General features: G+C 43.1%; 1 protein-coding gene across 1 annotated transcript; it reads right to left on the bottom strand.

The window, feature by feature from the left end:
* Window positions 1-8,018: 8,018 nt before the first annotated feature.
* Window positions 8,019-18,532, bottom strand: LOC142929200 (dual specificity tyrosine-phosphorylation-regulated kinase 2-like). The gene is made up of 9 exons (XM_076069953.1): window positions 17,980-18,532; window positions 16,529-16,664; window positions 13,505-13,586; window positions 12,391-12,557; window positions 11,744-11,804; window positions 11,509-11,626; window positions 10,997-11,227; window positions 10,044-10,273; window positions 8,019-9,025 (listed from the first exon to the last, which is right to left on the bottom strand). Exons 1-8 carry the CDS (start codon window positions 18,135-18,137, stop codon window positions 10,087-10,089), a joined length of 1,140 nt encoding a protein of 379 aa, XP_075926068.1. The 5' UTR covers window positions 18,138-18,532; the 3' UTR covers window positions 8,019-9,025; window positions 10,044-10,086.
* Between the last annotated feature and the right edge of the window lie 40 nt (window positions 18,533-18,572).

Genomic DNA, 18,572 nt, shown 5'->3' with positions numbered 1-18,572 from the left:
AATGCGCAACTTCAAATAAATATAGACAACACGTTCTACTTTATTAAATAGACTTTTTAATAAATGTTTTCTCCTACAACATCAGAGTGCAGCGCCACATTAAATACGCACTACAATGACAATAGTTTAAAGCGATTTGAAGCATGTTTTATTTATTTTTTGGGGGGGGGGGGCAGAGCTTTGTGACGTCATATTTGAGAGAGGGGGGGTCTGACTTTTTGTGACGCCGTGTGACTATGGGGGTGGGGGTCAAAAATCGCATGCCGTCTTGTTATTCCACTGCTGGATGAGGGGGTTCGCCACGCAGCCGCAGATTGCGGGTGTATATACAGACACCCAAGTAGGGGGGAACTAACACAGATACAACAGGGGACAGAGAGAGAAGCACACCAAAACAAACAGGGTTTAGCAAAATTTGGAAACCATATAAAGCAACACAGACGGTCGGTCAAAACAATTAACGCATAGTCTGGTTGATTACGCTATTTCAAAGAATGCTAAATTGCAAGTTAAGTATGAAATTTAAAATACAGACCGCACACACACACACATACACATCCAAGTAGAGCGAACCAGCGCAGAGACAAGCACAGAGTGAAGTCGCCTTAAATAAGCAGAGAAGGTAAGGCTGAGAGACAATGGGACAAATTAGCAGGAGGTATGCATGGAGCAAAGGCAGCACACACTCGGAAACACCAAGGCCCACACACAGGCAGAGACAGCACAGAGACACAAATCCAAGCCAAGACACAAAGGCAGACGCACAAGCAGAGGCAACACAAAGACACAGACCTCATACCTCCCCGTAGAGGTGGTTCATACTTGATTCGAAGCTTTCGTGACTGCAGCAATTACTGCAGTCACGAAAGTATATGGTGTGCTTATTTATTTTGATATTTTATATTCTCCAAGACGACCCGAATTATTTTCGGTTGTACACGGGCAGGAAACAGCTCCACATGTACAATTTACAAAGGGCTGTTGCATTACACTTACTCATTCATTCTGGCCACAACCTGATACCAACATTGAGCGATAAAAAACCCCCTATATAATCTGTTTAATATGTAGGTTTTCGCGATCAATATTATTCTCAAAAGTTTTTTTTGGGTTAGATCACGCAAATATCAGTGCTGTTAACCCACCACCACCACCACAGCCAATTAAGACGTTACATACACAAAACGTACCAATGAATTTTACTTCAGCACACCGATGTCGAAGAGTAAACGGACATTTACAACTTTAGTACGATGTTTCAATGGCGATTACAACCGGCTTCATCGGGCGATTTGCCCAAATTGTGAATAAGTCTTCCCGTTTCCAGTCTTAAGTCAGGCACTTCCAAATACGGCCTTCAGCGTTGCCAGCTGTTTGGTCGCGGGCTCTTGCAGCCGTGTGACCTCAAGACACACACACACCTGCGCAAGCACACGGACGAGAAGCCGTATAGCTGCAACGTGTGTGGCCAGACCTTCAGGTCGCTTCCACTTGCTTCAGATGTTGTTTTCCCCGCTTCAAATAAAAGGTGCATCGTGTTGAAAAGTAAAACATTGGACAGAGCCTCTATCGAGTTGCACAGGGCTCGCAAATCAGTTTGGCCACCGATGAGCCAACACGTTTAACGCATATTATAGATGAGCAACAAGTATGACCATTAGACACAGGTAAAGGTGGAAGTTTTAATAGTGTTGTCTATAATTTTTTTATGCATTTCCATGGAGCATTGTGGATAAAGCAGGATTAACTCAATTGTGTTCCCAAGTAAAACGCGTTTTAGTCGATCAGCCTATTAGTTATCCAGAAAAATATTATCAAGCAGCATTTGTTAAAGCAAGCAAACTGGACCAGTTTAAATATTGTGGGTCTCATTAGCAGTTAGGCTGGTTTAAACAAATGCTGCTGAATTACCGGATGTTATTAGCTAAGAGCATTCCAAATAAAAATGGGACCCCGTTCAATGCACAAAATCAAAGCGATACACAAACTCATGCGTTGCTGTGGATAATTTTTGTGTAACAGCATATATAATCATAACTCCATTTTTCTTGGTTCTTTCGGTAAAGTCGCGTAGAAGGGAAACAATAAAATAATGAACTCAAGCACGTACACCAAGCTCTTAAGGCTAATGGTTATTCCGATGACACAATCTGCAAAGCTATCACTCCAACCATGAAGAAGGACCCTCTTGAGGAGCCTTTCAAAACCATCACTTTACCCTACATTGTAGGATTCACAAAAAAGTTCTCCAAAATCTTAAATAAACACAAGATCCAGATCCGATTCAACACATTACATAAAATCCGTGATCTGGTTGCGTCTGTAAAAGATGTGATTCCGGACACACAGTACCCTGGTGTCTACAAACTAAGTTGCCTCTGTGGTAGTAGTTACATTGGAGAAACCAAACGGCATGTCTCGGACCGCATTCGTGAACACAAAGCAGACCTGAAACACGGTAGGACCAACACCTCGGCCGTGGCAGATCACTTATAATTCAGTAGGTTCACATGACATTGACTTCTCCTAGACAGAGGTTCTTTGCAAGCCATCTGGCTACCATGAGAGATTCGTTCATGAGGCTATCCACATATACAAACACAGACAATTCAACCGAGAAGATGGATTCTGGCTTAGCAATCATTGGAAGGATTTGATAAACCATTTTGGGACTTAATTGATCACGCTTACGCTGGCTTTCAGACCGCATCCATTATTTTCGTCTCCCCCCTCCTCTTTTCCGAACATAGATGGACTCGTCCATCTGAATAAACTGTCATCTCGCTCTCCTTGGTGCTAACGTTAAAAAACCGCCACTTTTTAAAAAATTTCTTGTTGTGGTTTTCACACCTGATGATGATTGCTTGTGTTGCAGTCGAAACGTCGTGATAATTTTATTGTTTTATATTTTTATTATTTTATTGTTTCCCTTCTACGTGACTTTACCGAAAGAACCAAGAATATGAATCCCTGCAGTCACGAAAGCTTTAAATCAAAACATAACTCCATTGTTTCCACGTTAAAATATTCTTTATTTTATATTTTAAAAAGGCCTTAAAACCGAGCTCCATGACACACCAGACAAACATTTTATTGGCCCTGATGTAAAAGAAAGAGGGGTTCATGAAGGGTCAGCATTAGTTATTCCAAGGAAGGAAAAACACCACTGGTTGGTAACTGAAAGTTGGCTTCTATGAAAGAAGACAACAAGAGAACGTTTAATTCGGCGAGGGGTGGGGGGAAAGGGCAAACGAGCATGGGTGCAGGTGGAAGCACCACGGATAAATCGTTGTACCAACTAATTCTAGCAGAAAAAAACAGTAATGAATTCTGTCCATTGTAACAGAGGTGTCCATAGAATTTTCTAAGCACATCCCACCATTGGGACCACCAGCCGAATAGAGCCGTTTTGCAAAACCTTGAACGGTTTGGAAAGTGAAACCTCAACAGAGGATGCGCATTAGGGAAGCTGCAAATTATGAATTTTCAGCACAACCAGTGCGATTAATTCACGCCAGTTAAACAAAAATATGGGTCTCCATTGTGTGCCACTGCCTGTAACCCACCAAGAAAAGTTCTGGTTACTTATGACAAATTTGCAGTGCATTTACTTAGCTCAAAATTATTATTCGAAAAAACATTAATTCATCAAATGTACTTCAGACCAAAAAAAATACATACTGCTGCCACAGATGACAAAAGTCAGTCCTATTGAACAATATTTTTTTAAACACATGTACAGTTTTGCTGTTGCAGCAGCAGAAGATTAGATGCTAGTGACATGAGACCACTGTTAGGAGGGGGGGGGGGCATGCTGACAACACACAAACGGACAACGATCACAAACTATGTACAATGCTTACCACCGCTGGGATTCCCAACGGACTATGTAGTGTCACGGGCCTGAGCCTATGGGGGGAAATGCAGAAGTTGCATTTCCCAGGAAACAACGTCAGGTTTTCTCGCAGACCCAATTAGGGGTGGGTTTGAACACCTTCGGCATAAATAACAAGATGATGCTTTTACATATATACGTGATTTTTTTTATGCTGGTAAATGCAGAATGATGCTTAAATGTGTTCCTTTGGTTTAAAACAACTTGGCGAATTCACTGGTCGAGAATTTGGAAACCGGCTCGGCAGAACCTGGAAATTGATCGATGGAAGTGAGAAACGTTGAATCCAAAATCAGCTCAAGATGAGAACGATGCTGTGATCATCATGGTTGACACTTTTGGGGGGAATGGCCCTTTTACATCGCCGAGATAAAGATGGGATGGACATTGCCCAAAACAGACATTTTTTTTAGGGCAGTGTTAATGACGATTCGTGTTGAGCTTTTGTTATTTGCACATCACTGCCAATGCAATAGTAAACATAAAAGATAGAAATTAAGATGCAGAAAATGTAAGTATATTTTTTTAATTGAAATAAAAATGCCGTCCCTGTTTTCCCTTCAGATATAACAATGTGCAAGTTGTAAATGAATAATCTGAGTCTCCTTGCACCACATAATTAATGCAACCCGTGATTCAGAAATTCAGCTACAAAATCAACATTTAAGGCATTTAAAAAATACCATTTCGGGAGAAATAATGGTGCCAAAGTAATGAAAATCTTTGAATGCAGAAGTCAGAATTCCTCACATTCACACATCCTAAATGGAAAAGACAGGTTACATAGAGAAACTATTCTTAAACTTAGAACAAAAATTGACGAGAGAAGAAATGAAATTATTAAATGCTGCAAAAACAAGGACGAAAAACCGTGCACATACGTGGACTCTCTCACACTTTCCCAAAAGCGTTTGTCTCGAGAAAAATTTAGTTTTTCTCCCAGAAAGCACGGGCAGGGTTAAGGAAACATCACATAAACTGTTCAGGTCAGCGGGCTTTTTGACCAGGCAATTTCCCTTGGAGAGGAGACACTTTGCTCGATATTCGGGCATACATAGGCAAGAATAATGAGAGGATGGCAGTGAGGGCAGAGAAAGCACCGGGGAGAGTCTGTACGGAACGGAGACAGGGCGATGAAATCAGCCCCGTTCGCAGGCGCTCAGTCGATCGGTCGCTGCATTTGCAGAACCCGGAGAGATTACAGCAATCTAGATTTGAAGTTTTCGTGACTGCAGGGGATCCATAGTCTTTGGTTCTTTGGGTAAAGTCACGTGGGTTGAAAATAAAATAGATTAAATCACGACGTTTAGGGCGCAGCACAAGCGGCCCGTCATCAGGTGGGACAACCAACAGGAAGAAACAAACTGCTGAAGTGGGCGAATCGGAGTTGCAGAGAGTTCCGCTTCAGCAATTTGTTTCTTGCTGTGGTTGTCCCAACACGATGACGGACCGCTTGCGTTGCGCCCGAAACGTCGTGATTTAATTCGTTTTATACCTATGTGACTTTACCGAAAGATTACAGCAACTTGGGAAGGCCTTCGTTGCAGCAGTGGACAGCTCAGGGCTGAAGACACACACACAAAACACATACAACGCACAAATTAGTAAATATAATGTAGTACACAATAAATGCACGCGCGCAAACGTCACGCGAGTAATTACAAAAATACAGTAAAACCTTGGATTGCGAGTAACTTGGTCTGTGAGTGTTTTGCAAGACGAGCACATTTTTAAAATAAATATTAATTTGATAAACGAGCGAGGTCTTGCAATACGAGTAGTACGTATACGCTTTGTACTGCCGAGCGTCACGTGATCACAACTGATGTACGAGTGCTTTGATATACGAGTGCTTTGGATTACAAAACACGTTTCCGGAACGAATTATGCTCGCAATCCAAGGTTTTACTGTGTACAGTACATGCATACACATACCTATACAAACGCAAATCAATATGCAAAAACAAATGTATACGTACGCAATAGAGTATGCAAGAATTAATAAATATATACACAGTATAATATGCACACAAGAGCAGGGGGGGACATAAACACGTAGGGTTTCATGGACGTACATAAAGCAGTGTTTTAGTACTCGATGTTCAACCTTGTTTTCATGGTTGGTCACCAACACTCTCAAATTCATCGCAATTGTATGTACGTTTAACTTCTTTTGCATCATACGGAGCCAACCGTGCTAATCGGACGTGCAGAGGATTCCATCCGGTGCCGGGACCCAAAACCGAAACATGAAATTAATTTACTATAGATATAGGGTGGCCCGATCTGTATAACCAAGCGATTTATGGACAGTTACTACATGGCAACATGTGCGATTGCGAGTGACATCAAACAAGCTACAATGACCAACAATGGCAACTCGCACAACGAGCCATCGAAAGCACAATATGTATTCAACTACCTCGAACAACAAAGATCCCCTGTGTAGCCTTAACAGACTGTTGGGGCGAGTGCTGTTAGCACCTATAAAGGTCGGCTCTCCCCTAGGCCGAGCCGGCCTAGGGGAGAGGCCGAGCCGGCCTAGGGGAGGCCCAGGACCCGGTTCAGATATAATCGTCACTGGTGTTGGCCGTACGTGGGAATCGAACTCGGGACGCCGAGTTCATAGCGCAGCGCGCTCACCGCTACACCACCGCTCCACTTACACACACACTCCACACTCGCAGCCTACGTTAATTTTTCGTCTCCCCCCTCCTCTTTTCCGAACATAGATGGACTCGTCCATCTAAACAAACTGTCAAATCGCTATCCGTGGTGCTAACGTTTAAAAATAAATAAATACAAACCGCCACTTCTTTCAAATGTTCTTGCCGTTGTTTTTCACACCTGATGATGACTGCTTGTGTTGCAGTCGAAACGTCGTGAGAATTTTATTGTTTTATACATATTTTATTATTTTATTGTTTCCCTTCAACGTGACTTTACCGAAAGAACCAAGAATATGAATCACTGCAGTCACGAAAGCTTTAAATCAAAATTTAAGGTGTAAACCGTTTTTGTGGGGTGCGAAGCGTGTCAGTGACCAACTAGGCTTCGGTGGTGGTGGTGGTGAAGGAGTGGATGGTGTTGGTCGTCGCGTGGTGGAGTCATGGATGACGCCGGTGCGGCAGTGCCGCGCTCAGGATTTAGTGCGGAGGGAGTTGGGGGGGGTAAGGGCTGGATGGGGCTGTCCCCTCGCACAGCCCCGGGTTGCCTGCCCGTTCATCACCTTTGCGTTGGTGTTCTCCATCTCAACTTACAGCTGTTTTTATTGTCATAATCAGGGATAATTTTAGATGCGCGATGTGTTGATGATGCACCCAAGGCCACACTCGTCATTCTTCCACTCGCACTATCTGTCTCAGGAAAACAGTATTATTGCATTCCAACACTCCCTGCCCTTTCCAACTTACCCCCCTTGAGTGCTCGTGTATCTGGGTGCACCATCATATTCTATCCGGATTCTCCCGGAGGTGGTCTCGCGTCTAACTCACCCATGTTTTACCACAGGGTCCGGGAGTCAACATCTCACACCGAACTTTGCCAATTCTCTCTCACATGGGAAACCCATGGCCAGATCACTCGCTCGGTTTGCCGGGATGAAAACCCAGGTGGAGAGGTTCGGTTTGTGTGTTCTAGTTGACCTAAGCGCTAGTCGGGGTGCGTGCATGGGGTGAATGCATGGTGTGTGTGCATGGAGTGTGTATGTGTGGGCTGTATGTGTGGTGTGTGCATATGGTGTGTGTGTGGGGTGTAGGTGTGCGTGGGGTGTGTGTGTAGTTTGTGCATGGTGTGTGTGTGTGGGGTGTGAGCATGGTGTGTGAGCATGGTGTGTGTATGTGTGGGGTGTATGTGTGCGTGGGGTGTGTGTGTGTGGTGTATGCATGGGGTGTGTGTGTGGGGTGTATGTGTGCGTGGTGTGTGTGTGGGGGTGTGTGTGGTGTGTGTATATGTGTGGGGCGCATGTGTGCGTGGGGTGCAAGCATGGTTTGTGTGTGTGCGTGGGGTGTGCACGGTGTGTGAATAGTGTGTGTATGCGTGGGGTGTATGTGTGTGTGGTGCAAGCAAGTAAAACAATATTAATAAACGTTCCAACAAAACCATAAATGCCAAGAAACATTGCTACAAATGAACAATTTGTATTTACAAAATACTGAACACGAGGCTTGTTTGCAAACTTGCATGAAAGTAAAACGTATTGGACATTTAAATCTTCTGCATTAATACGTTCACGGTGAGACGGCCTTCCTCTAAATTCAATACACGATGAAACTAAACTAATATATATTTACAGTTATTATTATATACGAGTTAAAAACAAACTTGCATGAAAGTACAACGTATTGCACATTTAAATCTTCTGCATTAATACTTTCACGGTGAGACGGCCTTCCTCTAAATTCAATACACGATGAAACTAATCTAATATATTTACAGTTATTATTATATACGAGTTAAAAACAAACTTGCATGAAAGTAAAACGTATTGCACATTTAAATCTTCTGCATTAATACTTTCACGGTGAGACGGCCTTCCTCTAAATTCAATACACAGTAAAACTAAACTAATATATTTACAGTTATTATTATATACGAGTTAAAAAAACATCCTTAGCTATTTCATTAACAGTGAGTCAAGAGAAAGGAGGGGGGGGGGGGTGTTTGTGTGTGTGGTGTGTTCTTGGTGGGTGATGGCTGGGTGGTGTGTGTGTGCATAGGTGGTGGGTGCGTGATGTGTGTAGGTGGATGGTGTGTGGGTGGGGTGTGTTCATGCGTTGGGTGTGTGTATGTGTGCGGTGTATGTGTGTGAGGTGTGTGTGGTGTGTGTTGTGGGTGGGTGGTGGGTGGGTGGGTTGTGTGGATGGGGTGTGTTCATGCGTTGGGTGTGTTTATGCGTGGGGTGTATGTGTGTGTGGTGTGTGTTGTGGGTGGGTAGTGGGTGGGTGGTCTGTGTGTGGGTGTGTGGGGTATGTCTGTGTGAGGTGTGTGTTGTGGATGGGGTGTGTGTGGGTGGGTGGGGTGTGTGTGTGGGGTGTGTGCAGGTGGGGTGGTGGGGGGTTGCAGGATGTCTTGGGGTCTGGTGTCTCTGCCTCTTCCATTCCAGGTGTCGACATCCCCCGGTGACGTTACCTGTTCCGGGCACAAACCCAGGGGAAGCATTGGGGTCATCAAGGGACAGAGCACTCAAGACACACAGCAGCAGGTCTCCAGTCGTGTCTCAAGATGCTGCATGACATCGTGCGACAAGGGAGTGGAACACCAACGAGAGAAGCAGCCAGCTGGATGCAGTGCAATACAAATTTGGATTTATCTTCTCCATGTAAAATTGGTGGGAAAGATATTTTGCGGTGACGTAATGTTCACATACATTTCCTCGGGATGATCATGTATTTTTAAGCTATGTTAATGAAAGATTCTGATTATTATGAAATAAATAGCTTACACCAAAACAGAACTCTTAGACAAAATAATCCTTTTCTTTTCCAATACAGATCTTTGGTCTTTTCTGAAATTGAACATTTATCTTGTTGATTGTACTTTAGCTGAAAGATTTGCATGCATTACGCGAGAGCTGAGCTTCTGTTAAAGATCTCAAAATAAGAGCTGAGTTATTGTTAACACTTATTTTTGAATGTAATCTCTTACATAACATTATTTAATGCTTGCTTTTCAACATTCCGGTTTCCTGGAAAACAAATAAATTGGCATTTTTGCCACGTGACAACATCGTTTGATTGGCTGTCAGTAGAGGGAAAAGCTGAAAATTGTCAGATACCTCGACGATCTGACCCAAAAGTAACAAATAATGAATCTAACATTGGTCGTGAAAGCCGAGATATAATACTTTTTTTACCTTTTAACGTGCACAGTGCTCGCTCACTCTCACAACGCGAGAAACCACAGAACCACAATTATCCAAGCTCTGAGGTCCTCTATACGTCAAGGTGTTATCAGGACAAATAATGAGTGGCTTTAAATGTCGGAGGAAACTGGGGATCCGGAAAAAAACCCCCATGCATGCGAGGCGAAAACCACTCAATCCCATCCAGACGGAACAGGTGGAGTCCACATTTTTGTTGTGCTGCCTTCTCCTGGCAAGCCAGGATACGGGTGCCCACGGAAAGGGAGCGACCCACCAAACCCTTACCTCCACTGTACTGGAGTGGTGGGGTGCGCCAACGATGGGGCCTTTATTCTTCCGCATTGCAGCAGCAATGCTTCCGGACAAATCTAAGAAATGTCCGGAGTCGCTGCCGCACACGGGCAAATCTCCGCCCAGGCCCCCTCGATGCCTTCGCTCCGGTGTTGGCGACAGCTTCACTGGTCGCTTGATGGCTGCGTTGGTATTCCAGGGCAGTGTAGAAACTGGCGTTCGAGCTGAAAGAGAGTTGCACGGGCCACTGTTATGCCTCTGTCTGCCTTTCTTTATTTGTGCAGAAACTTTCCTACTGCAATACAATTCCATTATTTATCCTACTGCTACTCCCTGGCCCTGCCCCCAGCCACAACCAGGTCTACCCCTATCAGAATATGTTCAGAATCAGAATATTTATTTAGACTATAGGAATATTATGACCTATAAAGCTCTTTTTTTTACAGATGTCAAGTAGATCACTGCCCCTACACCTATCACTACCCCAAACCCTTCTGAAGATAAGAAAAGCCAAAGCATTTTCACACTCAAACGAGCAAGCAGAGTGGTGGGAATTCCACATTCCCATGGCAGGGGCCAATCTATAAATGAAAACCAATGTTAGAATGATGTCCAGTACTGCTGGACATCATACTGGACATCCGTGAAAAAGAGCTTCATAGCTCATCAAATTCCTCCAGTATAAATAAATATTCTGATTCTTTTCTAGAGTTATAGGCAGAGGAGAAGAGGAAGATCTGGAGCCTAGAGTTGAACAAGAGCATGAAGTCGACAATGAAGATGGCTGGGGAAGGACAGTTCCAGACTGCAGAGGAGAAAGAGCAACGTCTCAAAGAGAGCTGCATGCAGAGAGAAAGCATTGAGCAGGGAGAAACATCAAAGTCACTTCATAAGAACCTAACCAACACAAATATTCTTCAAGATGCAACGTGCACGTGGATACTCACGATTGGCTCTTGGCTGACACAAAATCTTCATCGAGATCTGACCCAGAATCATTCGTCCATCTCTGCTCGCATTGGCTCACACGATCCACCTCCACGATCTCGTCCATTTTAATCGATGCGTCCACAGCATCCTGTTCATTGTGACTAGCATGGCTTTCGTCCTTGGTGTCGTCCTGAAGCCACCTGTGGTTCAAAGCTTCCTCAGGCGTGAGCCGGCGAGCGGGATCCCACCTGCCAAGATATAAACGGTGAATCGTCAGGGTTCATTTACCGTCTACATTTCTTCTAATAATGGGGTGGAGGTGTGGCACATGCAATTATTTACCTTCATTATGCAAACGAATACAAGAAGGCACAAGACATGAAATATTGCCCTGTTATGACACAAAGCCACTCCCTGTCAGTAAAACATCACTCCTAGTAATGTGCACTCTGTTTACGAGAGTGCTGATGGTGAACACGAAAATAATGATGAATTAAGATCATATGTAGACAGTACAGGTATATCTTACTCAAGGCATCCTTGAACAAAATCGATTAACTCTCTGTTCGTAGTCCGAAGCTTTTCCTTAAGAGAGGTGGTGCTTGGAACGACCTTCCTGCCGTTCACCCTGTGGCACCCTGTCTTGTCTGTGTTGGAGAGAAAATGAGTGAAACGGGTTTCCGAGGATTACGAACAAAGTACATTACGGCAATGCTTGCCTGGATAATTGTGACAACAGAAGTAGCAACCTCCCCTCCACTCACCGGTGTAAATGTCCATGTCGGTCGCAGCATCAATCATGGACCTTGGTGGGAGACCAAAAATCTGTGCACAGGTCACAGTGAAATTAATATACATGGGTTAGGTCATTGGACTTTGTGTATCGTAAACATGCATACAGTAGACTTCCTCAAATGTAAATGTCTCTAAAACTGAAACGTTTATTCACAAGGACTGCACATGCTTTTACAACATTACCATATATTTTAATTATTGGGTACTTAATGAACAAATATTGCCCATTAAAGTTACTTCATGAACCTCAGGGATGAACAATGAACCCGAAGAATGGAAAGGGTAATAGTCTGTCGCTCTGAGTGATGATTATCAACAAGGCCAAATCACATCATACGTGTCCAACTAGTGTCTGGTCACATTAAAGATATGTCTATTCTCTATGTACATACTGGCAGCAGAGCAACATTTGTTCCCATGGAATGAGGCCAAAAGTATAATTGCTCCACAGATTGCAATCCACGGCAGTCTCCTATATGGTTGTTAGCGACTAATGGACCATCACTCGGCGTTAGCATTGTGAGCCGGCTCAGCTAAAACTAAGCCATGGGCTCTGCTGTTGGTTGCAATTCAAATTCATAAATAATGAGATTATATTTTGGCATATTTCAGGTACCGTGATCATTTGGGCAATATAATCTCCTGTGGTCTGTAAGAGAGGGTAGCCAGAAGAGAGCTCAGCAATTACGCAGCCCAGGGACCACATGTCCACTGCGCAGGTGAGTTGGAGGCCCAGGAACATCTCTGGAGCCATGTATTTCCACGTTCCGAAACATCCGAAAACTGCGCACCACACACACATGGACAGCACCGATTGAGCGAGAAGGTCATGCACGTTATTTGTCCACTTAGATTTTTGAGTGCACACAGATTAAAATATTTACATTTTGTAGGATGGTAAAATTGGTCATTCTATCCAGCAGATGAATGTGGACCTTTCTAAAACTGGCTCAGAAATGGAAAAGTGTGAGCGGCACTCCAAGAGACGCTTTGACATTTGGTAAAAACGTTGTTTGCAAACACCTATTAAGGCCTGTATGACCTGATAGGGTCTCTATGGCTGAGAATAATAACTGAGTCACTAAGATTGTAGTGCATTGTAAAGCTGCTCACCATGCCACGTTTCCAAACGCACACACATACGAATAACAGGCGCCATTCGCCACTAAGCAGCAGTGACGTCACCACGGGACCTGTGCCAGGCCAGGTGCACTTTGAGGCCACGTGAAATGTCGAAGCCTCACTGACATATCACGAAAGATATCTAGGTGTCATGGGTTGACGAACTGAGATGACTGGCATATGCACCAACTATGCCCCCTCTGTGCCAACACACATATAAGACAAAGATCCCCCGTATAGCCTTAACAGACTGTTGGGGCAAGTGCTGTTAGCGAGCACCTATGAAGGCCGGCACGGCACACGAGGTGGTGGGGGGCCAGCAGCACGCCAGGCTGTTTTTGTCTCCCTAGTGGCGATGTTTACACACCGCACGAGGCGCTCATTTGGGGCTGAGTCGACCTCGGGGAGTCCCAGGACCGGTTCAGATAATCGTCACTGGTGTCGGCCGTGAGCGGGAATCGAACTCGGGGCGGCCGGGTGCGTAGCGCTAACCGCTGCACCGCGCTAACCGCTGCACTAGCGCTCCCCACTCGTATATTCACAAAGATTCACAAAGACGCACAGACACACACACCCTCACACGAAAAAACACAAGCAAAACTACTCACTTGGTTTCGTCATTTTGATGCTCGCGCCAAAATCAATGATCCTGATGTTGCCGGTTGCGTGGTCTTTGACCATGATGTTTTCCTAGGAAAAATAACAGGGGATAAAAGTAGTTAAGGTTCAAAAGTGCTCATGGCATGGATGGCCGGCGTGAACTCACCTCTGATTAATCAACACGTATAATTGTGCACTCTGCTAATTGCTACGGAGAGACGGGTACATTTTCGTCATTATATGAGAAGGCAATGATGACTAGGGATAAGACCCCGAGCCCCACGTGCACTGTAGAGTTTACATTAGCTCCAATAATATGTAACTTTTTTTTTATTTAAAGCTTTCGTGACTGCAGTAATTCATATTCTTAGTTTTTTCGGTAAAGTCACGTTGAAGAGAAACAACAAAATAATAAAATATATATAAAATATAATTTTATACGTTGAAGAGAAACAACAAAATAATAATATATATAAAATATATTTTTCATATATTTTATTATTTTGTTGTTTCTCTTCAACGTGACTTTACCGAAAAAACTAAGAATATAATATGTAACTGTTACAATCATATTACTTTAATGTTAATCGAATGACAGGAACTCGGTAATGTTAATTGACGTTTGACTGACTTATTGGTGGTAATGAAGATATTCACAATTAAGATTATGATATCAAAGTTGATTTCTATATTCAAAATACTTGGGTCTAGAAAATTAATAACACTGGTGCTCAATCCCTATTAACAGAGATATTTAGCTGCGGTGTTGTGAGGTGGAGGGTGTGCCTCGTCACTATTGCAGGTGTGAAGATGTTCAATTATTTTTTCCAGTTGTTTTTGTTAATTTTCAGTTTTTGCGCGGGAAATCTAATAATAAGATGGCGACGGCCTCGTGGTTAGTCATTTTATTAACTTGTTTATTTTGATCAATCCAACTCGAATCAATAGATATAACGAATTTAAAGCTTTCGTGACTGCAAGCATTTATCTTTTTTGGGTTCTTTCGGTAAAGTCACGTAGAATGAGAATAAAATAATAAATTGATAAAATAAAATAACACAATAAAATTATCACGACGTTTCAGCCACAACACAAGCGGCCTTCATCAGGTGAAGGGACGAGACTGTCTGGAGGACAGCGCTGGAGCGAACACAGCCAAGCTCAGACCGCGACCTTTAAGCTGTGTGAGAAGAAACAGAGTGCCTTCTATGACCAGTCACAAGCTAATCCCTCAGTTATTTCAATGCTAAATTCTCCTGTTTGATTTGTACTAGGTACCTCTGTGGATGTGTAGGCTTTGACTTTAACATAGCCATTTCTGTGACCAGTCACAAGCTAATCACTCAGCTATTGCAATGCTAAATTCTATGCTAATTCCTTTGTCAAGGCGCTCTGTTTCTTCTCACACAGCTTAAAGGTCGCGGTCTGAGCTTGGCTGTGTTCGCTCCAGCGCTGTCCTCCAGACAGTCTCGTCCCTTCACCTGATGAAGGCCGCTTGTGTTGTGGCCGAAACGTCGTGAGAATTTTATTGTGTTATTTTATTTTATCAATTTATTATTTTATTCTCATTCTACGTGACTTTACCGAAAGAACCAATGAAGATATAACGGAGTTGAAAGATGATTAGAGCGTTTTGGTGATGAAAATAGAAGTAGCTTTTTTGTGAAAGTTGATAACATTTTGGTGTTATTGTACTCGTTGGTTCTATTCAGTAAAGTCACGTAAAAGTATAAAACAACAAAAAATAAAAAAATAACGACGTTTTGGCCACAACACAAGTGGCCTTCATCAGGTGAAGGGACCAGACTGTCTCGAGGACAGCGCTGGTCCCTTCACCTGATGAAGGCCACTTGTGTTGTGGCCGAAACGTCGTGATTTTTTTATTGTTTTAATTATTTTTTGTTGTTTTATACTTTTACGTGACTTTACCGAATAGAACCAAAGAGTATGGATCCTTGCAGTCACGAAAGCTTCAAATCTAGAATTGGTGTTATTGTGTTACATTGTGCGGTTCATTGCGAATGCACAAAATGGCCACGTTGTAGCAGACATTTAATATTCACTTAATTTGGTGAACAGAATCGGCGTTACTGCAGAGGTTATATTCCTGATTAATAGTTGTTTTTATATGTTTATTGTCAGTAAAATTTGATTTGCCTAATTTGCATGTCAATATAATTCCATATTAAATATGTATTTATTATTAATAACTATATAAGTACACATTGTTTCGTTTATGCAGTGTTATCAGGGACTGTGGGAAGTTTAGGAGGCATTAAAGATGTTTTGGGGCAGATGTTTCTTGTTAAATATTAAAGATGTTTTGGGGCAGATGCTTCTTGTTAAATGTTAAAGAACATAATGTTAAATGTTATTCGACATGATAAGTGGCTGCTACCATAATTGAGATTTGGGAAGACTCCATGCTGAGAGATTGAGCTGTGGTCTTGTGACGTGGAGTCGCTCACTTCTCAGGAGGACGGAACACAGCGCGGATTATCTGATCGTGTTCTACAAACTGTACTACTTGAATCACTCTCTATTTAGCCGACCTGTCCCCCTCGTTAGGATAAGTTACAGGTGCTTATCTCCTTTTCCTCGTGTCAGAAACTTGTCTAACATTGCCAATTGTAATTATCGCTTTTGAGTGTTGTGATTGTGACCAATGTAAATTAGAATCTCTTCAAATGAACTGCAGAGTGTATTCTCGAGCAAGAAGAGATTAGACAATGTCCTAGATTGAAACAAGTGTCGATTACTTTTTATACATTTAGCAAAACAATAGCATTATTGTTGTGCAATGCGGTATGAGGTGCAGGCTGTTTGGTTTTCAATTTTTTGAGTTACGAGAGAGGTCTTATTTTAGATTTGAAGCTTTCGTGACTGCAAGGATCCATACTCTTTGGTTCTATTCGGTAAAGTCACGTGACTTTACCGACTAGAACCAAAGAGTATAGGCCTTATTTTTCCACAGTTGCCTCAAGGCAACACATATCCATGAATGACGGCAGTATGCTTTTGTATTTACTTACCATCTTCAGGTCGCCATAAATGATGGCCTCCTTCTTAAGTTTTGCAAGGGCCCTCAACATGGATCTTGCATAGAGCCTGATTCTTGACGGTGCAAAGATCGTGAAGTTGTCCTGGAATTGATCAAAGAGGTCGATGCTGCAAGACAAGATATCGTCAATGGTTAGTCCACCTTCGACTATCTTGGTCAATGCTTAGGATCGCTTCATGAACTGGAGGAATTATGCTTTACAATAGATTAGTTTTATCATGTAAAACCAAATTCAAATTTCTCCCAGGGGAATGATGATGAAACATGACCTGCATATTGGGTTTGAGAAATATAATAACATCAACTTATAACATGCACAGTAATCACTTCACTGTAATATGAAGAGAACAATTCTCAGACGTACGAGGAACCACAAACAGCAAGTCAACCAAAGTCATGAGCAGGCGCCAACAGATGCCTAAGCTCTGCGGTCTTGTACATATTAAGGTATTTTATTAAAAAAAAATTTGAGCGTTTACATGTTGGAAGAAACCGGAGCACTCAGACAAAAACCCACACTTGCGAGGGGGCAATACTGTATCCCGTACAGGTGTAACAGGTAGTCTACACTTTTGTTGTACTGCTCTCTACCGACAAGCCAGGGTATGGGCACCTCGACGCCCACGGTAGGGAGTTTCGCAAAATGTGTGTGACCCACCAAACCCTCGCCTCAGCAGTGCTGGATTACAGGCGGGCACCACCATCGCCTAGCTCATAGGGCTCGTTATGAGAATTTGCTGTTGCATCTGGTTTCATGATAAAGGTAATGGATGAGACAGGACGTTGCGGTAGGTAACAATGTTGTTTACAGATAACGAGAAACATCGTTTACTGTATTTGTAATTATTATGAAGTGCTATGTTTTAATGTGCTGTATAATGTAAAATGGTGGTAACCACTCAGCTCATATGTATTAAGTAAGGTGGGAGAGCATCGTTGCATCATAAACAGTTACGTGCCACGTTAAGGAGACACCCGTGTCCCTTTCATATTTTAAAAACTATCAATAAAGCCTTAACATGAAAGGGCTGGTACAATCCGATGGGTGGTGACATGGCCTAATGGCAGCATGATCCCCGCCTTTCGTCGAGGTTCATGGTTCGAATCCAGCAGGCTCCCTGATTAATGCAGCTGTAATAATACCACACACCGCGTCTGTCTCACAGCCGATGTTAAAAATTCGAAAATTACCCGAAAAATTAATTTATTGCCGTTGTACAACTTAGGAATCATCGCCCCCCTACTGGCAATCTAATGCCCCAGGTCACTGTTGAAAATGAGACTCATCCTGGTCTCTTGAGTTCTCACCTGGTCAAACAACATTTTTTTCAATCTGAATTTCATCAAATGTTACCTGCACGTTTTAAAAAATTGCTTCAGATAAACACGATGTTGGCGCACAGATGTGATTTTTTTACTTACGTCATGAGCTCCATAACGAAGCCGGGATGCTTTCTGAACATAAGATGTCCGATAAATCTAATAATGTAGTTATTTTCATTGTCCTTGGACTGCAACGCATTCATGATATGCGCCTCCCTTCTGCATTTCTGAAGGTCGTTTCTGTGGAGGGAATGCATCGGTGAGTCTCACCCCACTCTTAAGTCTTGCATATTTTTATGCATTATCACGCACATGGGATGGCGCGGTCAACAGAGCTCCAGAGTCATGGCTGTGAGCGCTTCATCCCGGTCAACGTCAACGTCGTCCCTGCCCGGTCGACGTGATCAGCGGCCAACTGGGGAGGCTGCACCAATCGGTTGGGAAGTTGTCGATGGTCGTTACCCGAAAGGGGTTACCACATCCCATCTCAGTGCGGTGAAAATGTTGCACCACTGGATTGTGATCACTGTGGTTTTTGAGCTATGTTAAGCGAGTAAGGTATAAAGTGTCCTGCTCCTCCAACCGAAACTGTGGACGATGTTGTGAAGCACTGTGGTCTGTGCTCCTTTAATGCGGAATTGCAAAAGTTGAAAAAAAAAATATTTCCTGAAGACCCCTCGTGGCTAGCAGAC

This window comes from Petromyzon marinus, chromosome 1 (assembly GCF_048934315.1).
Source record: "Petromyzon marinus isolate PM22_M1 ecotype Great Lakes invasive population chromosome 1, UKy_Petmar_22M1.pri1.0, whole genome shotgun sequence".
In the NCBI taxonomy this organism is placed as follows: Eukaryota; Metazoa; Chordata; class Hyperoartia; order Petromyzontiformes; family Petromyzontidae; genus Petromyzon; species Petromyzon marinus.
The sequence above is the reverse complement of the archived record's forward strand: the minus strand, read 5'-3'. Positions and strand labels throughout refer to the sequence as shown.